Consider the following 24,726-nt stretch of genomic DNA (forward strand, 5'->3'; position numbering starts at 1 on the left):
TCTGTACTAAATCTTCAGCCTTTAAACAGGCTTCTTCACTTTTCTGTGGCCCTGGCCAGCCTGGTGCAGACCAGAGTCCCTCATCAGAATACTGTTTGGGAATGCCTAACACAGAATGTGAGATTTATGTTGAAATAAAAAGGTTCTCCAAATGTTAAAACTGGGCTCCAGGTGAAGAATCAGAATGCCTTGGCTCTCTACCTCCTGTCACCTTCGGCAGCCAAGAGGCCTTCACACTGCTCCCTTGGAAGGGGACTCTGTGCTGTACCGCAAGCCAGCAGTGCCTTTCAGAAGACACCATGCAGACTGCCAGAGCACCGAAGGCATTCCTCAATCTAAAAGCCCAATTTAACTTTCTCACAGGATCAAGAAGGGGCAAGAGCCACAAAGTCTCAACCAATGCAATGTTTACTGAGGAGAAGAGCCAAAACACAAGACGCGCCTGGAGGGTCTGTGCAGAATGAAAGCAGATTCAACATAAAATCCGGCCTAATGACATGGCAGCAGCAGAGGCGGACAATTTTACTGCTTAGTTAGTCACATTGTCTTTCTGTGGGTCAGAAGTGTACAGGACAAGAGGACAGAAGCAGCTGGTTCAGGTTTTATAAGGTGTCAAAGATGTGGATAATTGAGAAGCAGAGATTTTTTTAATCACATAAAAAGGAAATTACTGGACAACTGACATTAAATTAAAATGGAAAATTCTATTACAGCTTATTTTTAAAATAGGGCAGATAGAAAAAGAATTACGTACAAAACAGGAACCAGACGCTTAATCTGAAGGGTGCTCAGGGCAAGACCTATTGACTTCAAACCATTCGTCTATGCAGCTGGAGAAAGAAAAAAACAAAATAGAATAAATGAGAACTCATGCATTTAAACTGGCCAATATTCAAAAATATTTTTCTTTTAAACATGACTATAATTTAGTAGAAAGGTGTATCAACGTTTTCATCACAAGTTTATGTCAAATACATCTATATTTCTCTCTGTGGGTAGACGACACCATATGTTACTATTCCTTTAAGCAATGTAACAGGAAAGATTTTCATGAAGAATTTTATTTTAGTAAAAAGATGACCATTTTTGGAAATCAGTTTTGGTTATTAAAAAGTAGATGCCTCTGACTAAGGGAATCGTTAGGCAGATCATGTCCTGCCACTCCCCCCGCCCCCACTCCCCCAATCAGAACATGCCAGATGAAAGATGGGAAATAACTGAACCCAAAGAGTACAGATTAGTGGATCCCTGATAACCTGAAGGAAGATCTCAAATGTACATATGCTATACTGATAGTAGTGTCATCAAGTGGAAAAAAACAAAACAAAACCAAAACCCAAAACTTAAATGAAGACAGAATAGGTATAGAGAATTTGCTTATAAAATTTGGGTAGGATACTTGATGAGGAATGATTAGTCCAGGTTCTGAGACTCAACCACGTGGATAGACCCCTTAGAACTATAAACAGTTATACTTCGAATAGGCAAAGAACTAGTCATACCAGCTTAATCTAACTTCTCATTCTTTGCGGGGAGAAAAAAAGGGAGGGTCTTCAATACTGTAAATAAAAGCAGGGAATGCAGTAGATATAATTTACCTAGATTTTAGCAGAGCATTTGACAAAATCTGATGGAAAAGTGGAAGCAATGCAAGGTAGACAACGACACAAGGTTGGGGGAGGGGTAAGGATTCCAATGCTAGATGGTAAGTGCAGCCATTAAGGGCTGGCTGGTGGCACTGAAGGAGATTCAGGGATGGTGTTCGGCTTGGCATAGGATGTTCGATCGAGAGTCAGAAGACCTTGGAAGTGATGGAATTCAGAAAATGAGGCCCTCATAGGTGAAGTGTCCCCCTCTCGGAAGGTAAACTCTGCTCTGACTCCTCCGCAGAGTAACCCTGCCTGCCCCTCGTCAGAATCAGGAAGGTGAAGGTGCCCACGGCACGCAGATGACAAAGCCGAGGCAGACACATAACAGGGTGGAAAACAGTCAGATCTCTAGGATTCAACTTACTAGGACAACTGTATCCAAAACAAGGATTCAAAGAAATCGCTTCATGAGATGAGAAACTGACCAGTAAAGGACCTTGCGGTGTTTGTGGCCTGTACATGTGATGAGCCCATAGTGGGACAGGCAGCCAAGAAAGCAAATGTGAGGAGGCTGGGTGACCAGGACAGCCAGGAAGGCCAAGAGCAAAGGGAATTCTTAGATGAGGATGGGCTGGACTCCACAGCCTCTGAGGGGCTTTCCAAACCTGAAAATTTCGTCCTCATTCATCTCACTGTCCAAGGGTGTCCAAGGGTACACCCCATTTTCCTGGTGTTTCATATGCCTGTCAGTACTTAGCATAATTCAACGGCTATGTGAGAGTTAGCACTGGGGAAAAAGAGCAAGGCAGACCCTGCCTCCAAGAAAATGTGGGGAAGAAGTGATTAGATAAGCAGGTACAGCACAAGGTATTACTACAGGCATCTCTGCCCAGACCAGAGGTGGGGAACCTATGGCCTCGAGGCCATACATGGCCTTCTAGGTCCTCCGGTGTGGCCCTTTGACCGAATCCAAACTTCAAAGAACAAATCACCTTAATAAAAATATTTGTTCTGTAACACTTGGACTCACTCAGAAGGCTGCACTTGAGGACCTAGAGGGCCATGTGACCTCGAGGCCGCAGGTTCCCCACCCCTGGCCTAGACAATGATGGATAGAGGTTCAGTGAAGGGCAAAATTAATGCTGATGGGAATAATCAATGGAGCTTCCTGAAGTCAGGGTGCATTTGAGCAGACTCCAGAAAAGCAGAGGCTACAGATGACAGCAGTGAGGAAAAAATTCTAAGTGGAGGCGGCCTGTGATGGGGCCGAAATCGAATTCTGCTGGGTAAAAAGGCATTCAAGTGCTAGTGAGGCAATGTTACACACAACATCTTTTCTTAGGGAGATCCACCCGGCAGGCTCCATCCAAGGGGCAAGGGAGAGAAGAATCATCTGGAGGGGATCCTGGCATGAGATGAGAGCCGGGATTAGGACGGTGGCAATGAGAGTGAGAAGTACAAAGCAGAAAGGAGAACTATAGTGAAGGAAGAACTGCAAGGTGGTGAAGCCAGTGGAATCCCCGTGTGCACAGCTGGCACAGCTGGAGAGACGGACAACTGGGTATCGAGGGGAAGAACTTGATTTTGGAACTCCTGTGATAGAAACACCAGGTAAAACCCTGACAGCCATTTCAAGATAAAACACACATCATGTCTATGTGGTAAATGATGATGCTCTAAAATTTTAACATGAAATAATTGTCTTGGAAAGTTCCAACACTGTGCTGAGTGTCTTGGCTTTTCCACAATTTCAGAGGCTGGGAGGCCAGCGCCAATCGGATCCCTAGTGACAAGGCCCATACCCTTTATGATAGATGCACAGGCAGGGCAGCCGGGCGATCGTGTCTCCTTGCTGCAGCTCTTCCAGGCATATGGCACATTCTCCAGCATCTTTACTTAGCACATCCTCTAGAGAAAGAAAGAAAAAAAGGAATTCAGGAAACATACTTTACAAGGCAGGGTGCATTGTGGGAGGGTGATGCTATCAAAGTCCTAAGATGGCTGAGTCTTAACGAGCCTCAACCTAAGCTGTTGTGGGCATATCTTTTCATAGACCACAATGTCCCCTAGACTTCAGGTGGGGCATCATCTTTATTGACATTGTTAACATTTCATGAATCACTTCAATAACTCTCAACCTAACAAATCATGTCATCGGTTAGTCACACTCTTGGCCACACAATGATATAAACAAAAGGGGGGTCAGGATCTCTGATTGACAGAAGAACTTCCAAATAAGGAAATACACATGACTAACTCAGGCTGACACCTTCTCTTCAACCTAAGTCTCAGACTGAGATGTTGATGGACTTGCCCAGGTACCCAAGGTCACCCAGCCAGCATGTGTCGGAGGTAGGACTACAAGGCCTCTATCACCCGGCGATGCCACGACAGCCACCTAAGTTTTAATCCATCATTTAACTGACAAGCTGTACATATACCGGCAATAAAAACAAAAGAAACAATAGTTACTTTTACAATGAAACAGAAAAATACAAATAGAAACATTTTTGACGTTTATCTTGAGTGCCCCTACTTAGTCATGGATGAGAGGCAGACAGAAAACTCTGATGGCGATTCTGAGAGGAATTTGTAGACACTTCCAAATCAGTGGAACCGGCTTTTACTACCTAATTTCAAAAACTAATCTTCCTTTCCCTTGATATTGCTGTGTCACTAGTACTTTTAAAAAATCCTTATCAGCCTTAGTCTTCTCTTTGATTAGAAGAGAGCGTGCTCTCTTCCTGAAGTAGTCTAAGAAAAGAAAGAAGCTGAGACGTGTGTGCCCATGCCAGAGACTGCCTGAGTCAAGGGCAAGTAAGGAAGAAGACCCTGGGCCACTGGCCCCCAGCGGTGCAGGAGAGCTGCGTTGCTGTCTTAGCAGGGAAAACAAGAGGCAATGAACTTTCTGTGATCTCATTAACTCATCTGGGTTTAATTATCTCCCTACCCAAATGATTCCCAGGTCTATCTAGTCAAGCCCTTGTCATTCTCCTGAGGACCAATCCAGCATCACTGACTGCTGGCTGAACATTGTGAACCACATACCCCAGAGGCCCTTTCCAGGTTACCACCATCATTTGAGTCTCCCAGGTTTATAACATGAGTCATCCTTAAATCTTCATTTCCTCCCACCTCCCACATCCACATCCAATTGTCAATTCTACAGCCTACACCTGGCCCCCTCTTTCACGTCTATGGCCGCTTTTAGATCACCTATCACCTGGACCACTGGAATAACATCCTTGACTTTCCCAGCATAGGTCTGCCCCTGCCACTCTCCTGCTACCTCTGAAATAACTCCTCTGTCTGGCTCCAGGTCCCCTCTTTCTGGGCACACTGCTGCTTCCCTTGATCAAATCTACGTCTCAGTCAAACCTGCACACTCTTCATGCAGCCCTTGGTGTCTTCTGCACAGCCTGTCTCTGATGCCTGGGACCGTCTCCAGTGCATCCTTGGCTTTAAGTAACATGAGGCCTTTCTTGGTGCCCCACACCTTAGACCCCAACCCCAACACCCATTAACCCTAGCATTTGCTGTTTCCCTCAATGGAAAACAAGCTTCTCGAAGGGAGGGACTTCTTTATATTTCTAATTCCTAACACAGCTCTTAGTACACAAAAGTCTCTGAATAGCTTTATTCTTTTACTTTGGATGCTTCATCCTTGTTGGTACTCCCTCTAAGAATGCAGATTCCCAAAGCATCCATGTTTTCTTGTCCTGTGAGATTACTGTCCATTTCTCCCGGCTTTCCCAGAGGCCCACCCAATGTGACCGCCTAGACACACATTAAGCAAACAGGCTGTTCATCCTTTCCCTTACTTCGGCTAGCTTTCCAATACAATAAGCAGATATCCTACTTATCACAGAAATTCAGAATTGGATTGTACCCTCAAGGGTCATCTCAGACTCAAAGACCATCAGAGCCAGAAAGGGACCTTAGATATCAGCTAATTTAACCACCTCATTTCATTTTATGGATTGAAGAAACTGAAGCCTGACGAGGTGAAATAATGTGATGGTCCTGAAGCATGCCTCCCCCTCCTACCATATGCCTGACAGTGATCCTTCAGCTTCTGTTCAAAAGTCAAGACTAGAGAACACCTGGCCTCCAGCACTCCATCTTTGGACAGCTCCTTCTACTGGCCAAATACAGCTTCCATTAAATGATGCCTACATGGGAGCAAACAGAACTCAATTGGATCCTCCTTTCTATGACCTCAATGTCTCTCTTGGTCTCGGGACACATCCTTAAATGAATTGTTTTTGTTGAAATCAAGTAATTTGTTTCCTGTTCTTAATTTTAAAAAGCAAGAATCTCTTGCTAAATTCTCTCAAAGTATTTCAAATATTGCCAAGACATTTTTATATCTGAATCATATCTGAAGCACTCCAGAAGAACTAGATAACAATAATGTCCAAAGAACTTCTAGCCAATGTGATAGACACCTTGGCTCTCCCACTTCCTTTTATTGCTGTCTCCATCTTAAGTCAAAATCAACAAAACGATCTACCTGGATTATGTTTTTTATTTTATCCCACTCACCTCTCTACATAAGTTGAAGTGAAAATCTAAAACTTGAACAGGAAAGTAAAAGTTATAGAATTCTTTCAAACTTACTCCTCAAATTTCTTTAGAAACACTATCCAGATGAAAAGTGTAAAAAAAGTATTTGGTTCTGGATGTATATTGTTATGATATGTTACAATATAATATTTATGTATTAAGTTTCAAAAAATTTAGTTTAACAGATGTTATTTATTTCAACTGAACACTTAGTACTTCTGTATTTGACTTTTAAGAGATAATTGATTTTTACTATATCTAACATATTTAAGATAGTCGAGATGTATTAAAAAAAGTTTTAAACAAGGGCCCAAGATCACAAAGCTAGTGGTGGTCAGGAATGAAATCCAGACCAGTCAGCCAGCCTGCAGGCAGGGTTTATACCTACACTCAAGGCTCTCTCCACTATCACACACCGCCCAGTGTTTGTAAGTCAGAGGCCTCCGCAGAAAGGAGAAGACTGAATCTTTGTGGGACAGAGCAAGGATAGCACTAGCACCAGGACAGAGGCCACCATCTGAACACAAGTAAGGTAGGAATGAGGGATGGTCCTATGTCTTACTCTTTTGAGTTAAAGATTGTTGACTTCAAAACTTGAATATCACCTCAATACCATGGAAACATTCATTAATAATGAATTCCGAGTCTGAATACTCAAGACAAGCATCCCTACATGTAAAAATTGATCAAGACCAAAAGAACAATTTTCTTTCTAGTTTGTCTTCTGGAAAAAGGAAAGGATTCAAGTGATAAAAATGGTTCTACTTCTTAAAACTGTATTCTATGTACAGAACCCATGTCAGTGAATAAAAATTCATAAACATGACCTACTTTAATTTTGTTCTCACATATATTGCCTTTCACACAGACTGTTAAATTACTTTAAAACCAAAATACTTAATTCAAAACAGCCAGATATGCAAAATTAAAATTAAAAATGTTTAGCACGTCCAAGCAAATGCCTATATAGTTACTGCAGATCAAGGCAACATGGAAAAAAGCCAACAGCCAAAAGTCTTAAATGAAAACATAAAAATACCAAATTTGTTAAGAGGCAGCCAAGAAAAGCCCATGCGTTATTTCATAACCATCATGAAATTGAAGCTCAAACACCCCAAGGCATCAATGAGCTCTTCCGAAATACACAGAAGACAAGCACTGTGATCTGGATTAACATCAGGCATTTTACCTGAAGATTTATTTTTTGATCTTGAACCCTCAATGATAGCAGTAGAAAACAAAAGCAGCTGAAATGTGAAACATTCCCTAGAAAAACCAAGAATTAAAATAAGTTTACATCATTAGTAAGAAGCAATTACATAAAGAATGAAAACTGGGGGCTCAAGAGAGTTGTAAACACTAGGTATTTTTTAGGCAATGGACTCCTAACATGAGCTTTTCAAGATTTCTTATCCAGATAACCCTCCATTTCTGGGATCGATCCGCAGAAGAGAACAAGACATTCCATTCAAACATCAAGGTGCCCTCCATACATGCTGTAAGAAAGAGAAACTAGGGGCAGCTAGGTGGCGCAGTGGATAGAGCACCGGCCCTGAAGTCAGGAGGACCTGAGTTCAAATCTAGCCTCAGACCAAACATTTGACACTTACTAGCTGTGTGACCCTGGGCAAGTCACTTAACCCCAATTGCCTTAAAAAGAAAAAAAGAAAGAGAAACTAGCAGAATAACCATTATAACAATACACACTTTTGTCTACATGGAACCTGTGCTGCTCATCTGTAAAGAACAATTCCTTAAAAATGCTAGCACTCAAACCATTCCCTCTGAAAACCAAGATAGACAAAAGACACCCTAGGAGCATTTTAACAAACCTGTTTGTACATAGTCATTTACATGTTATCTTTCCCATTAGACTGTCAAGTCCTTGAGAGCACATAGTAGGTGCTTTGAAGTTCATTTCAATAATTTTCCCTGGCTTTCTTTTTTTTATCCATCCTTTACAGATAAGTCAGACTTGCAGAAGAGTAACTCCTAAATTCTTCTACATGAGGGCGCTGGTATTCCCCAAAGCAGGTTTTCTCAAACTATTTCATGGAACCATTTGAGGGGACCATAAGAAAAGAGCCAGGACACTCAAGGACAAAACAACCTGTCACTTTCTTGTCTTTCTGGGCCCGGTCAGGAACAAGGGTTCTTAATTCAGGGTCTATGGACTTGGCTTTTTAAAAAATACATTTCAGATATCTATTTCAATTGTAATCCTGCATATTCTAGTTATGCATTTGAAAGGGATTTATAACTTCAGACTGCCAAGGAGTTATGACCCACAAGGTTAGGAGCCCCTAGAACCAAGAATTTATTGAGACCTATGGCTGGGGCCAAACACTTCACAACGCTCATCTGAGCGTTCCCTTCCAACAAGGCAGGGAAGTGGGTCCTGTTACCCTCCTTTGACAATTAAGGAAAGTGAAGCAGACAGAGGCTAAGTGACTTTTCTCTGTGTTTTAGAAAGTCAAAGGACTCTTCAAGAGTTCTTTTTGCTCAAGCCCACCACAACATTTATCAGTGGCTTTGAAGATGGGCTTTTGGGGAAAAGGCAGACAACAGGCTAAGTGACAGCTAGTCAAGTGTGTGAAGCTGGGCTGAACCTAGGCCTTCCTGATTCCAGGCAGCTCTATGGAGGGCTGCTCAGGGCTGAAATGAATCATAAATAGAGTGTGACCTAGGATCCACAGCCAGGCGTGGCACCGTGCATAGTGTGTTGGAAGACTTGGTTCTAAGCCCATCTCAGATACGTAACTAGAAATGACAGAAGGAAACTCACCTCCTTTGCAAAGTGGGCACAAAAGCTGTAGTATCTAACCTCATAGGGGTTATGAGGCATAAACAAATGCAGGTCTATGAGGAACTGTGCAAAACTCAAAACACTATTAGAGAGTTATTTTATAGTGCCTTTATTTGAATTCAACTCGATCAAGCATTTATAAGCACCAAGAACTTGTATGCAGAGATTCTGCCAACCTCTTGGTAAAAGGGTCAACTGGGCAAGGGGTGGGGTGGGGAGTGAACATATACAGCAAGTCATTACACGAAAGGGAGAGGCTCAGGAAACCGTTTAAGAGGTGGTAACTAAACTGGGCCTTCAGGGCAGAGGGGAGGAGAGACATCCAAACATATTAGTTTGGCTGTAATGTAGACAGGAAGGATTGGCCAGAGATGGACTCAAAGTCTATAAATGCCGAACAGAGATATTTGTATTTTAGCCTTCTAGGAATGAACCAATGAAAGTTCCTCAACAAGGGTATGAGATAGTCTGGCCTAGGTTTCAGGAATATTAATTTGGGAGCTTTGTGGAGGCTGTATTAGAGACCAATCAGGCTATTTTAATATTCATATTTTAATAGTCCTGATGAGAGGTGAGTGGACCAGGTGAGCAGAAGACAGACAGACACAGGAGATACTGCAGTTCTCATAATCCCTGCCCTCCCTCAAGGAGCTTCCACTCTACCAGGCTGGCAGCTGATTAGATATAGGGGTTGAGGGCAAGTTAAGATCCAAGGATTATTCTAAGGGTGAGAAGCTAGAAGAATGGGAGCATGGAGAGGTCTCAAAATAGAGCAATCAGGGGGCAGCTAGGTGGCGCAGTGGACAGAGCACTGGCCCTGGAGTCAGGAGGACCCGAGTTCAAATTTGGCCTCAGTATACTTGACACTTATTAGCTGTGGGACCCTGGACAAGTCACTTAACCCCATTGCCTAGCCAAAAAAAAAGTTAAATCAGGAAATAAAATTCTGTCACCTGATCCTTCCAAAATCTAAGTCAAGGAATGTGCAACAAAACATTTCTTGCCATAATTTGCCCATTGCGTAAAATTTAAATTAATCATCCAAGTCTTTATATTGGGTGATGCTCAGATGACCAAGAGCCTTGAGTTTTTTTGCTCTCTTCTCTGGCCCCTTACTAATGCAGCCTGAGGCGCCTTACGGCCAAGAGAACCTGAACTCACTCACCAGAATCTTCAGTGACAACCAATTTGCACAAGGATGAAATACACCCCCCGTTTGCCACTTAAAGCCCTTCCTAGACAGGATTCACTTCTCTCACACACGCGATGATCAGGCCAAAATGGCCTCCTCCACAACGTTCATCTAAAGGCTCTGGAGAGGCTCTGAGGCCTTCGCTCACTCATCTTCACACCTCTGAGAATCCCGAGCTTCCTTCAGAGCTCTGCTCATACACCTTGTTCTATATACATGAAGGCTTTCCTCATCTCCCCCCACCACGATTCGATACATTTCATATAAACTTCTAGGCATGCACGTCGTCTCCTCTGAACCAAAGTGAGCTTCCAGGACCATCCCTTCTCCCTTGACATCCTCAGCACCCAGCAGGGGCTGAGACACAGCAGACCTGCTAATGTAGACAGTCGACCCCTAGAGGCTTTAGGGTGGGGGTGACATGTGGTGTCCAGTAAGAAGGGTGGGAGTGGGAAAGGCCGGAGGCTCCCCAGGGCTGGGCAGGGGAAGAAGAACACAGAGAGACCACTGAAGGAGAGACTTACAAAGAAACAATCATCCAAGAGAGGCAAACTCGCGTGATGGCATTAAGAATGGAAACAAAGACAGGTGAAAAAGACGATAGAAGAGGGGCAGTTAGGTGGTGCAGTGGATAGACCTGAGTACAAAATCTGTACTCAGACATTTGACACTTACTAGCTGTGTGACTCTGGGCAAGTCACTTAACCCCATCTGCCTAGCCAAAAAAAAAAAAAAAAGACAATGGAAGAAATAATAGGCCAAGGTATGGGAGGGCAAGGGATGAATCACTGGTGACTGAAGAATTGATGGAAAGAGAAGTCGGGGCGTAGATATAAATGACAGTTATTATACACACAGCACAAATCTGTCAGACAAATCATTTCACCAATTTCTTCCATTCATGTTCCTTTCTAAAATCCTCTGCTCTGCCAGAAGCCTTTTCCTCATTCAGACAAATTCAGTGGAGGTTCTACTTCCTAATCATTTCTATCAAACTATTGCTCTTTTTCATGATAACCACAGAAAGTATACATACACCACCACCAAAAAAAAAATTGAAGTTTTAAAATGTTAAAAGAGCACACATGTGTGAGATTTACATTCAACATAAGCTTAGATACATGATTTCTTAACTTCATATAGATGCACTGCATTAGTACCACATGGGCAACCAAAAATAGCAGCCAAATTCAGAATCAACTTTCAAATAAAACCTACTGATTCGTTCGGCATTTGCTCCTTCAAACATTTTTCCTTCCTGTAGCCAATATGTAAGAATGGTGGGAAATGTCAGACCCTAAGGCAGAAGCAATATTGAACGCTGATTATTTTTCTATCGATAACATAAAATATTTAGAAACATTGTCCACGTGAATATCCACTGGCCACTCAATTCTATTGAGCAAAGCAGCCCAACAGAAATTCCAGTTTGTTGGCAACATCTCCCCAAACTACTCTATTAAATCTGAGAAATATTTGGGTACCCACCAAGAAAGTGACCCTCTCCACCTTGGCAGTTGACTTCAATGGCTCATTCCGTGGCCTTCAGGATCAAACACAACTCACCTTCCCAACCTTCTGGACGTCATTTCTTTCCCCACTCTCTCTAATCGGGACAGTTTTCTAGGCCACTGCATTGGTCACCCCAAGCCTCCTTCCTCATCTGTGACTCAAAGAATCCCTTCTCCTTTAAGGTGCAACTCCAAGCAACCCAGGCTGGGCAATGAAGTGAACAGAGCAGTAGGCCTGGTGCTGGAACTGGCTCAGAGTCAGAAAAAGATCTGGACACTACCCCCGTGGCCCTGGGCAAGGCCCTAGAGCCCTTTTTTCCTCAGCCTTTGCCAGGGCCTCCAGCCTCCCTGTCTCATATTCATTACACAGAACACACACATCTTGTCTCCTCCCACTCAATCCAGTCTCCTGGAGATAACAGTCTTTCGTTTGTTTCTATATTTCTTAAAGCTTTGGACATACTAGGCGCTAAACAGATGCTTGTTGGTTGCTTAGGGAGGAACCTTCCTTTATTTTCTTGGAGGGAAATGCATTCAAAAGCTCTCAGCCTCTAAGTCAAATACTTTAGCTGCTGCGGCCAAAGGTGGAAGGGGCCTGTAATCCCTGCTCACTGGAGGCTCAGGGGGATGAGGAAACTGAGGCTGGGGAGCTCCAGAGTTTGAGCTGCAATCAGGCTCAGTCCAGCATGGACATAGTGACAATATGTGTTGGTATTTTAAGGGAAACAATTATTACTCTGTAAATATTAAGAAAGGTAAGTGATCTGACCTCAAAGGCTGGCCAGAATATTTAAAAAACACAAATACCACCTCCCACCCACCCCCAGATTCTAGAATTCAAGATGCAATTCTAAAGAGAAGCATTTGGGGGCAAAAGGTTTTCTTCTACAGACCCCATGTTACAACTACATTTTTAAAAAATCAGTTCAAGAATCCTGAATATTCAAAGGGAGCTCACAAGTTATGATTCCTAAAGAAACAATCTGTTTCAACGAGCTCTTGTTCTCGGTCCTAAAAACGACCCCTGCTTTCTTTAATGTTCTCTAATGTTTCCTCCTCTACTTAAAAAGTACAAAAATTTTAAATGCACAACTATTTTAGAAAAGAGATGCAATCAACTTTCTTCTCAAAGCTTATCAGTGAAATCAGAGGTGGGGTCTGCAATCCGCACCTAAAAGTTGGTTCAGACCCTTGTTCTTCTTAATTGACCTAAGTAGAATTATAGAATTCTGAAACTAGAAGGGACTTTCGAGGTCACCTAATCCATCCCCTTCTAATCTACTTTTTTACTTCAATCTCCCATTTGGCATCAGTTAAAAAAAAAAAAAGATGTGGACTCAGCCTAAAACTCTTTCTATGCTCCTAGCTTGTGAGAACCTTTGATAAAGATTTATTTTCACTGTAACTTCAGTGAGTGATCTTTTCCATCTAAGCTTCATATTTCCTCAGTGGCAGATCTTATTACATGAAAAACCAGAAAGATTTTTCCAATGAATCCAAGCTTAGTAATGTAGGGAGACACTGGGTTCTCACCTACTGTTCTACTTCTTGCAGTGGTGATATTTACATTTCAAAAATCCTAAGCCAAAGTTTATTAAAAAGCTGACTTAGTTTGCATACTCTTCCCCTAGCTCTATGAGTCAATACTGGACATTCAACAAATAATTTTTTTTTTATTTTAAAAGTACTGCTATGTCACAAGCTAGCTTTTTTCAGGACAGTATTCACATAAAGACAACATAGCTGAAAATCAGCACAACTTTCTATTAAGCCAGGGTCGAGGTTCCTAGCACGTCCTCTCATCCCAAGGGTACCCAGTCATCCTTTTGGGAAGGTGGCTAATTGATCTACAAATACAATCTGTGAGTGTGAGAAATAAAACCACCTCCACCCACAATAAAAACAGAAGGTTCCCTCATCCTTAACTGAGCCCTACTCTTCTGGGTTGGGCTTCTTTCAAGGAGTTTGGCTAGCTGGGGGCATCAGACACAGATCCATCTCCATTAGCAGTAGAAGAAGCCAATAGCAAAACCTCTATGAAATGACTCTAAAGAACACAGCCCCAGTGGGCAGGGTATTTAAAGCACAGTGGTTTGGACTCCTCCCCCTCCCCCTACCCCATCTCCGCCCCCAGGGGCTGCTCTGTAGCTGGCCAGTCTTTGGGGTTTCAGCTCTCCTTGGGCCTGCCTACCCACTACTCTGACTTTTTGGGCATTCTCTAGCCACCGCAGTTAGCTTGGGGGCGCAAAAGGGGCTCGACACTGCCAACCCTGTTTCACACTTAGACATAAGCTGCTTTTTCCCTCAATGGAGCTTAATGGACTTGTTTCTAAAAAAACAAAACAAAACAAAAAAACAAAAGCAAAAACAAAAACAAATAAACCAAAAAACCCACCAAGATTCTCTATCCCTGCCTTAAGGGAAACTTTTAGATACTGAAGTTTCATTAAAGTGATAAAGAGACCAATACTGGTGACTCACCGTTATAGGTTATCCTTGGCTTTGTTAAACACATCACAAGATGTAAGTCCATTTCATCTGAAGGTACAAACTTGGAGCACACTGGGCACTTGAAACCTAAAAAGAAAGAAAGGAAAACCATTTGTCTTTTCACTTTTCTGGATCCTGAATTTGAACCTGATAAGTACTCCACATTAGATAAGTAGCATCGATGGTGGCTGTGATGGCCTAATATAAATGGAGGTAGAAAAGGGGAACTTTTGAAGGTGAGATTTGACGTGAGGGAGCCAGGGAAGCTTGGAGATGAGGAAAGAGCATTTTGGGGCAGATCACTGGTGGGTAGGCTGATGGCACTGCACAGGAAGGAATAAAGAACTGATCCTGGCAGAAAACCAACCGGTTCTTTTGTCTCCTCTGGACACATGGGATGTGAGGATTACTTGGGATAAGAAACAATGTAGACAGGTTTTCATTTTGTGAAAGAAGTGGCTGTGCATTTACTGGTGCTTCTCCTGGCACTGGGCAGCAGGACCCTAGTGGGCCTTGAGCTCTCTCCCCCATTTGATCAGGGGAGGGAGGGATTAAATGTTATATACATACTCTCTCATAGCTCTGGCTGTGGTTTGTTTTAATTCTGTGGTTTAAGAAATGTGCAGAGGGTACACTTAAAAAAGGACATTTTAATGACAGATTCAGACACCAGCTACAGGTATGGGGGAGCTAAGAATTTCAAGAAGCATTCTCCAGCCCACAATTTTTTTCCCCTTCTAACCCTTTTTAAGGAAAAAGAATGCAACACAATACTCAATACAGGAAAAAGGTCATTTTTCCTGATGAAGTTCACTGTTAAAAACAGCATTCCAGATAAAAAGCCTGGAAAGTCTTGGCATCCTTATCAAACTGTAAAACAAATACCACAAAAATGTTTTGGGGGTTTGAAAAAAAAATTCACCACTGAGGAAACTATGAATGACAAAGAATGATTCACTGAGAAACAGAAGTGTTCCAGAATGACAGAAACTCCATAAGGAGATAAAATACTGCCCTGTGACCTTTCATAAGGTCACCTGCCATAGAAAGTTAAGCAATGGATCTAAGACATGGAGATAGTCATGCTCCAAAAGGTTCTGAGCGGGTCCTTGTCTGAGTTAAATGGCATTTAAACCCATGATCAAGGACAGACATGGAAAAACAGATGGTCAAAGGTATGCTAAACATAGTGTGATAAGCATCAAAAGCTTGTGATCCTAATGCCAAATCATTTAGAACAAGTGACTGTAGCAATTACTGTAGCAAAAGGACATATTAAAAGGTTCATTACAATAAATCCGGTTTTTGTAATAATTATCAATAATTCTCACTGTATCTAATCAAGATATTTAATTAGCTAGGCAGAAACAAAAGGTTTGTAAAACCATTTAAAATTTTAAAATAGTAAATAAATTTACTGTTTTATCGAAGATAATGAAAATAGACATGTAAAATAGCTCCTGGTCCTCTAAGACCAGACCCTATATACTACCTGTCCTCATCTAAAAGCATGTAATTTGTTCTAAAAATGCTATTTTTGTTGTTGTTCTAGCATATTTTCAGGTATAAAATTTAGTTGGCTGTGTGAAATTTCCAGGATCATGATTTGCTCTCCTCTTTAACAACTTAGGCATAAAACTGTCCTTTCACCAGTTCCTGGATAACTCACAGATGCTCCAAGTTCAGCAAGGTCTGGCCTACTACACCTTAGCTCCAAGTCCCAGGGATTTCTACCCGGGCTGTCATCAGGGCAGGAACATTTTGCAGCAGTGATCCCACTCTGGCTCCAGAAATCATAATACAGAATCACAAAGTTGGAAGGATGCTCAGAAGCCGTCATCTATACCAAAGTGAGTGGCCTACCTTCATGCTCAGGCCTGTACCAAAAGGGAATGATCCAGCTGGAGAACCTAGCTATTGGAAAGCTTTCCCTGACATCAGGCCCAACCCTGTGCCTGCTCTGCTCCTCAGGCTACTCATCCTCTTGGGGTGGGGGTAGGAGGGAGCAGAACTACTGAATCACTTGCTAGCTGGTATGGTCGATCCCTGAATGCTTCTCTGGGCTTCAGTTTTCTCATCTACCTTTCAGTTCCCATCTCTCTGAGTTTTCTCCAAACTTAACCACACTCCCACACCGCCCCCCCAGACCTCCAGTCCCCTCATTAACCTCATTGCCTTCTCTGTAAAGCCCAGGCAGATGGTGGAGCCGTGGATAGAGAGCCCCAGAAGGCTGAGAGTCAAAGGGAATGTCAGGCTTTTATAGCAGGTAAAGTAAGTATTAAATGTAGCACTTAATCAAAACCAAATAAAACTTCACAAAAAATGTATACTATTAATATATTTACTGGCATCCTCCACTGAATTCTACCTGGACATTTCATGCAGAGCAGAGAGTGATCTTGGGTTCTCAAAATCTCTGCCAGCCCCGAGGGTGTTTAAGGCTCCAGCTGTCCCAGGGCCACCCTCGTTATCTGTGCTTTTACCTCTTTATCAGTTCACTTCCTTTGGCAGCCATACACATTTTAAAAACATTTTCAAAGCATATTCTACACTTATTACAAACTCACTTTAAAAAAGTTGCTTGCTTGTTAACGGTCACCATTACAACATACTAATAAAATAAATCAGATAAGTCTGACAATTTCACTCTTCTGCTCAAAAAACTTCAAGTTGACTCCTTATTGCCTGGAGAACGATCCCACAAAGACCCCAAACCTACCTTTTCAATCTTGTTTCATTGGAACCCGTACCTTTTCAACTTCCCCTGGTCAGGAACAAAAGGGGACTTGCCAGCTATTCTCAGCTATCTTAGCCTGCCCTCTTCTGTTTCAAAGAACAAACGATGAAGACTGCCTACTATGTATTAGGCACTAAACTAGGTATTGGATGGAGAGTCTTAAATAACATACTCTACTCCCAAGGAACATATTATATTCACTCACGTATAATAAGTCAATAAACATTTGTTCAGTCATTTCAGTCTTGTCTGATTCTTTGTGACCCCATTTGGGGTTTTCTTGGCAAAGGTACTGGAGTGGTTTGCACTTCCTTCTCCAGCTCATTTTACAGATGAGGAAATTGAGGCAAACAAGGTTAAGTGACTTGCCCAGAATCACATAGCTAGGAAGTATCTGAGGCTGAATTTGAACTCAGGTCTTCCTGACTCTAGGTCCAGCACTCTATCCACTGTGCTAGCTGTCCCAAGTAATAAGTATAGTGAAGGCAAAATAAATACAATTTAGTTAAATAGAAGGTAATCAGAAAGGGGGAGTGAGACTAGTTGGGGGCACCAGGAAAAGGTTTTATGCAAAATGAGGTGCTGGAGCTGAAGTCTGAAGGACTATTAGGAGGTAAGGAATTTTATTTGGGGCACAGGAGTTGGCCAGCACAAAGACACAAAGATGCTGAGTAGAGAGCAGCGTACAAGGAGAGGAGGCCAAAGGCTTTAAAACAGATCCTAGAGGCAACAGGAAGTCACAAGAGTTTAATGAAGAGTAGATCTGGGGAAAGAAAAGCTGCCTGGAGAAGAAGAAGCTAGAGTAAAATACCTAAGCCCAAAAGCCAGACCCCAGTGGAGAGTAGCCCGAGGATGTGGAGGACAGAGAATTCTCAGAAGAACTGCTATCTACTGACAACCCTAGGAAAGAAAACTTCAGACCACTAAGAGGAAAACAGATCAAAACCAGAGTACTCTGGTCTTACCTCACTCACCCAACTGACAATTCAGTCACCACTTCAGACGCCACAGAAGAATTTATTAGGCGCCTATTATTGCCAATGTAAGAAACAAAAGATATAAATTTTAAGTTTTTCTAAAGAAAAAACTCCCTTATCAGTCAATAAACATTTGAGAGCCTACTATGTGCCAGGAACCGTGCTAAGGAATGGCGATACCAAGAGGCAAAGGACTGTCCCAGCTATTCTGTCCTCTCTCTCCTCTTACAAAGAGTAAGAACCTGTGCCTATCTGAAAAGAGGGGAGTCAATAAACATCCAGCATCTACTATGTGCTAAGTGCTGGGGATATACAAAGAAGGAAAGGACAGTTCCTGCCCTTGAGGAGCTCACAGTCTAATGGGGGAGAAACAACAACACATGTGTACAAACAAGCTATAGACCATACAAAAAGGGAATAATTAAAAGGAAGGCACACAGAATTATGACTGAAAGCAAGTTTCCTGTAGAAGATGGAATTGAAGTGGAGACTTGGCACAGGGACATCCTCCCTCATGGGATGAGATCCTGCCCAGGTCTAGGTCAGGCACCATCACACCAAGTGCCAGGCACTGTGCAGATCACTTCCTTCTCCCTCTATTCCCTCCCTTCAGGGACACCTGCTTTTCCCCCAGTGTTTACAGTTCTTTATCTGCCATGATCATATTCCACCTTGGACCAGACTTGTTTACAAACCAACTCACCATTTTCTATGGCTTACCTTGACATCCTCTGTCCCTAGCACAGCACCTTGCACAATAGGCAATACATGCTGTGTTTCTGTTTAACAGAATTGGGATTTACACTGGAAACTTCCATTATAATGTTTAAATAGATGTTGTGCCAGTCAATCACTTGCACAGGAGCTGAACTGTGGCACCAAGAGAGGTTCAGGCTGGGGAGGGGGGTGGTTGTGAAAAAGACCTCAATGAATTGTCATCCTGCCTCAGACAAGTCATGTCACCTCTGAGCCTCAGGCAAATAAGGGAAGTTCTAAGCCAATGGCAGCCAGGAGTGGGGGAAGGTGGCCCGGGACCTGTGATTGAGAGGAGAGGGGCGCATTCTCTCCTCTCCTCTCAATCACAGGTCCCGGGCCACCTTCCCCCACTCCCCAGAAGGTCTTAACTCCAAGCTTGAGGTAGGATGAACTCCTTTCCCAACTGAGCCCAGGCCTCACAGAGACCAGGTTGCAAAGGTGAAGTTCATCCTTCTATCATTGAATACAACCACTGCTGGGTATTTCCGTTCCCTCGGTTCGGTCTTCTCTGGCTATCCAGCCCTTCTTTAGTCCTTCCTGCACTCATCATTTCATGATCCAAAATTACTCAACTCTGGTCAGAAGCCCATTCCTTCAAATCCTTTTAACAACTGAGGCTGTGACCCCAATAGGGTAAACTGTAAACAGGCATCTTCCCTAGAAATATATTTTTAAAAGAACCTTCCTTGGAGGTTATTGACAAAAAGATCCTCTATATATGCCGAAATACAGCAGCACTATTTGAGGTGGCAAAAAGTTAAACAAATTACCCACTTAATAATCGGGAAACAACTAAAAAACTGCAGTATGTTAATGAAATAGAATATTATTGTGCCATAAGAAACAACGTTTTGACTAATATGAAAATATTTAATAGGAATATATATGTAGAGCCTATCAGATTTGCACGCCATCTTGGCAATGGAGGAGGGAAGGGAGAGGGAGAAAATTTAAAACTCAAGAAGCTTATGGAAGTGATTGTTGAAAACTAAAAATAAATTAAATAAAAGAAAAAAGAAACAATGTTTTTGAATTTCAGATAAACATGGGAAACTTCGTACCTACTTACTATCTTCACCAGCCCCTAGGATCTTAGGTTGGATTATTTAATCTAATCCAACTCATTAAAAAAACAAAACAAACAAACAAAAAAAAACACCCAGTGAACAGCAAAGTATTTGTTCTCCCCTATATTATCAACCTTTATGACTCTTTATAAACATGATCTTTTCTGAGTAAAGCCCTCCACCAAAATGAATTTTTCCTTGTAACAAGTTGAGAAAAATTCAACCAAGAAACCAACCATCAGATAATATAGGCATCATCTTCCACTCCTGCCAAGAGGAAAAAAATTGTTTCCTCCTCTTTTCTCTGGATTCAAGATCAGTACCTGGAATTTCAACATCATTTTAGTCTTTTTATTTACATCTCGGTAGTTGTGTGCTCTCTTGCTTCCATTCTTGCAAATCATATGAGGAATTGAAATTGATGGTCACTGGGTTGTACAGAGGACTCTGAGTAAGGGGGGGCCCCATAACTCCACGACTGGCCAAAGTCCGGTCATACAGATTAGTAAGTAGCACAATCAGGCAGGGCCTTTGACTTCACAACCTTTTCCTAAACTTCACCCAAAAGCACAACCGAGAGGATGAGTGACATTATGAATGATGAATTAGGGTGTCGGAGAAACGACATCAAATCAATCCATCAACTACTATCAGGCAAGCACTGTTGTAGGCACAGTTGATACAAAAACAAAAAGTTTCTGTCCCCGGGAGACAAGTAACAAGTATATACAAGATAAACGCAAGATAATTGGTAGAAAGCAAACACATTTTTTTTAGACCTTTTCAAATGGCATCACATAAGCTGAGCAAAGAAGGAATGCCCCAAACACTGGGGGTAGAGAATTTCAAGGGCAGCATGCACATGAGGAAAAGTCCCCCTGGAATCCTGAATCTCTGACCTCAGAATTCTTCTGGGACCCACTGAAGGACTGACTGTTAGACACACAATCTCAGGTGAAGATCCTACCTTCCCTACGACAACTATCAAACTATTTACAAATATAAAGATTAAATTTGCTGGGATGAATCATGTAAACTTGTAACTATCATACCATGTGAACATTTATTTTAGATGGAAACAGGATCACGATAAGGCAATGTGATATAAAGGACTGACATACTGTGATATATAGAAACTGTAGCCCTAGGTCTAGATTCTATCTCTGAGGGGATAAATCACTTAATCTCTTTTCACCCAACAAATGAAGGTGTTTAATTAGATGATTTCTAAGGCTCTAAATCATATTGATTCTACAAGGTCAGGTAGTTGAACCAAAGATACATAAGTACTTGAGTTGCCTTTATCCACACACAAGGATAAGCACATGACTGTGCCTTTGCCTTCACAAATGGGGGAGGGAGAAGCAAGCAGACAAATACTAAGAAGCCAACTTGCAATTTCTGTCCAATTAAATAAACCAACGTATTAAAGAGGGGTAGGGGCTGTTTTTTTCTTGACTTTAAAATTAACTCAAACCACTAACAGCAAATTTTTCTTATCATTTATAAATTAAATTAGGGATTCTTAACTTTGTTTTCTAAATATTTTCATAAATGTATTTCAATAATTACAATTAATTATTGTGTTATTATTTCTCTGAAAAATGGTCAAAGAGTTTTAAAAAAATTCCAAAGGAGTTCATAACACAGAAAAGACTCAGAATTCCTGACTTTGAGGCTAGTCAAAATACTACCAATGATCACCTTAATCATTAAACCTGGGGTAGAGCTGGACTAACCAGAACTAAAAAATCTCAATGAAGCCCCCATCCACCACCTCCCTGCAACATACACTTGAATAGGAAATTCATGCACTCCTCAGCCTGCACCTTCTGAGCCTCACTCGTTATCCTTTTGGGCTGACCCCGACTTGGTTTTTCCCATATTGTATTCAAAATAATATTTTATGTTCTAATTAATTAGCTATTACTTTTAAATGCTGCCATTATAAAGCCCTGAATCTGAAAGATAAAAATGACAGAACCAACCAAGGCTAACTGAAAAGCAGTTAATCTAACTTTGTTTCTAACTTTCCACAATGTCAGAAAATGAACTGTGGGTACTACAATAGCTGCATTTGATGAAAATTGCTTTTTAAGGATTCTGGCATAATTTGAATATGACTCAGGCCTTTGCTTTGTTCTCATCTCTGTCTCCCTTTCAATCTTGTTAATATTTTCATTATGGAAATACACAGGCCCCAGGGGTGAGGAACTTCGCCAAATTTGAGGGGGACAAAAGCATTGCTCAGATCAGAGTTTGTTAATAAATCAGTCTACCTTTCCCCAAAGTACATACAAAGCTAGTATAGTCAATAATCTGGAGCCTTGGAATAGAAACAAAGCAACACAATTCTGTCAAGGAAACACGAAATTAAGATAGTAGCACCATGATGAGGAAGAGTACTTCATCCAAGGCTCTTCAAGAAGGAGAAAAAAAGATATCCTTAAAATGCACAGTCAGATACCTTATAAACAAGCTGGTCAAAAAAAAAACTGGAAAAGATTTTAAATGTAGAGGGAAGAAGAGACTGCAGTCACCTTCTGTTTAATTATTTTTAAAAATGTAAAATAGCTGAAAGAAGAAAAGGTGACAAGTTAAAAGACATCATCGTAAAACACGGACACTGAGGTGCCATGGGACACAGCATGCAAGAGGGGGAGGCAGAAGACCTACCCACCTCCGCCCCACCCCTACATGAGAACCTGGGAAACCACAGAGACTATAGTGGGTGTAGTCTACAAAGTTTTCACTAAGGTATGAGAGGTTAAAAAACGTTAAAAACATCATCAAGAAGCCAAAAAATTTTGTAAATCGGAATTTGGTTGATATACTTACCCTAAAACTATTGGCTCCAGGAGGAATATAGGTAGCAGTGGTAGAAAAAAAAAAAAAAGAGGAAAACTCAGTCAATGCAAAGTGAAGCCAGGCTTCATTCACATTATGCACCAATAGTGGAGGCCTCTTCAGTAATGGGGCAGAAGATGCTCCCTTTGGGGGTCAGGCACCTGCTCCTATTTCTGCTCCCAGGCTTCGTTTGGAGGCTCACATGCTCAAAATTCACTCTAGCAAATCATCAGCTGTTTCTATGCCATAGAAATGGAGCTGTACTAGGTATGGAGGGGAAACACGGCTCAAGTAGCTTATGCAAGTCCTTTAATTTTCACTGAAACTGTACTGATTTCCCCAACCAGCTAACTGTACATTGATTGGTTCACTTTTCGTTACATCACTCAATGTCACTTATTCTGGCTTTGTTTCATTAGAATTACGATGTAACAAAATATGCAAATATGTTGCTAACTTTTTCCACTGAAAATTCTGTAACTGGTGATGGGGCAATTATTGTTTTCAAGAAAGTATAAGTACCTAATGAGTAAGCACGATAAAAAAAGACTTAAGATGAAATAAAAGAATTAAGATGAAATTCCCCACTTCAGTCTCACTTTCCAGACTATAGGAACATAAATTTAAAAAATCTATCATATCTGAATACACAGTAAATTTTGAATATTACAAAAAAGTGTCAAGTTTTAAATTTAAGATAAAGAAGGCAGAATACTGCAGATATTGATCTTAATATACACCTATCCTTTTAACACTGAACTAAGAATGAACCCACATATGGAATTTTGACATAAAAACTTCAGGCATATGTCACACTTCAGGTAAACCCGATGCAAGTTCAAATGTACAAAACAAATTAAGGGTTGATTATATTCCCCATAGGATTCCTATAAATAGCAAATCTTATTTGAAAAGACCCTGGAAGAACCTCATTAGCAAAAACTGAACAACCACATACAACTCAGAAATGCTTTGACTTCTTAAGTCATCGTCTTGTGAAAATGTAGTGTGTATGTACAAATGTTTCCCCCTTTCCCCTGAGGGACATCTTTCAAAATAACTAAAACTGAGATGACCAAACTTTGCTATTTGGGCTCCTTTTTCTCCCATAACTTCCCTACTAAGGTTGTGTTCCAATACACCTTGAGCCTTAATCTTTTCCCTAAGGATCACAGATTTGTCCAAGGTCACTTAGGTTGTAAATGCAACAGATTACTGCCCTACCCCCACCCCAAAGAAAAGGCCTCTGACAGGCAGAGAGGACCAGTAGCAGCAACAAAAAGAAATCACTTTCTTGGCAAGTGAGTTCCCTCTCCACGTGAGCTCCAGGTTATTTTAAGTCTCCATTAATTTTTAATTATATTTTAATAATTACTGTCTACACCTAGCAGTAGTTCTCCATGCTATGAATGATTTAGAGAATTTTTTTTTTTTTAAAGCAAGATACAATCCCAATCTGGAGGGTTTCAGCAAACACATCTCTGACTTTCACATAAGGGTGCAGCCCTATTTTACCAACCAAAAGGATGTCTCTAACTATGTCACAAATTTCTGGTAAAAAAAAAAAACAAAAAACAAATCACACCTTTAAAACTTGCAAATGGACAACACTTAGCAAATGGATAGGAACCATACCTTCCTTCAGGAATTCAGAGTAAACTGGTTTGCTTTAGTTTGGAAATTCTGACTGTTTAGATGGCCGAGAGTAATTAACCATTACTACAAATTACTTAATGCAATGCATTTTTCTCTGGTCAATTAAAATTATTTGCTGCAAGAAAATACCTCAACTGCTTTATGATATGACATAATGTTAACACCTCAGTTCCAAAGTGTTGATTCCAGTCTAAAGGATTGAGATCCTAAGGCTCCCTCTCTCATGGAGGCAGAGTACCCCTAAAGACAGGGCCAGTGAAACTGACTTCTTTCTTCCCAAGAGACAGTCTTCTTGAGTTAAGTTTACATTTAGTCAGCACAGTTGCAAAGGAAGGACAATCTATTCTTGTTAAGTCTATCATAAGGCAAAGTTTGAAGACCCAACTCTTCTTCTGTACTTGAAGTTGGAATTAGGTCCCTATTTAATTCCATAAACATCACATGTCTACCACTGTGCATAGAATTATTCTAGTTTTAATCAGCACATATTACAAGGATGCAGAACAAGGGTAACTGGCCTGGTCAAGTGGAA

At 41.4% G+C, this 24,726-nt stretch overlaps 1 protein-coding gene across 1 annotated transcript in view; it reads right to left on the bottom strand.

Annotated features, from left to right (window-relative positions):
- Positions 1 to 24,726, bottom strand: part of LOC114050353 (E3 ubiquitin-protein ligase ZNRF2-like) — a 58,702-nt gene that overhangs the window by 5,608 nt on the left and 28,368 nt on the right. Inside the window, exons 5-7 of the mRNA XM_027871948.1 lie at positions 14,146 to 14,241; positions 3,392 to 3,497; positions 755 to 830 (exon numbers count right to left, since the gene is read on the bottom strand). Of these exons, the coding sequence (XP_027727749.1) occupies positions 773 to 830; positions 3,392 to 3,497; positions 14,146 to 14,241 (260 nt within the window). The 3' untranslated portion in view covers positions 755 to 772. The remainder of the gene's footprint in view (positions 1 to 754; positions 831 to 3,391; positions 3,498 to 14,145; positions 14,242 to 24,726) is intronic.

Source organism: Vombatus ursinus, unplaced genomic scaffold, assembly GCF_900497805.2.
Source record: "Vombatus ursinus unplaced genomic scaffold, bare-nosed wombat genome assembly UNPS02014799.1, whole genome shotgun sequence".
Classification (NCBI taxonomy): Eukaryota; Metazoa; Chordata; class Mammalia; order Diprotodontia; family Vombatidae; genus Vombatus; species Vombatus ursinus.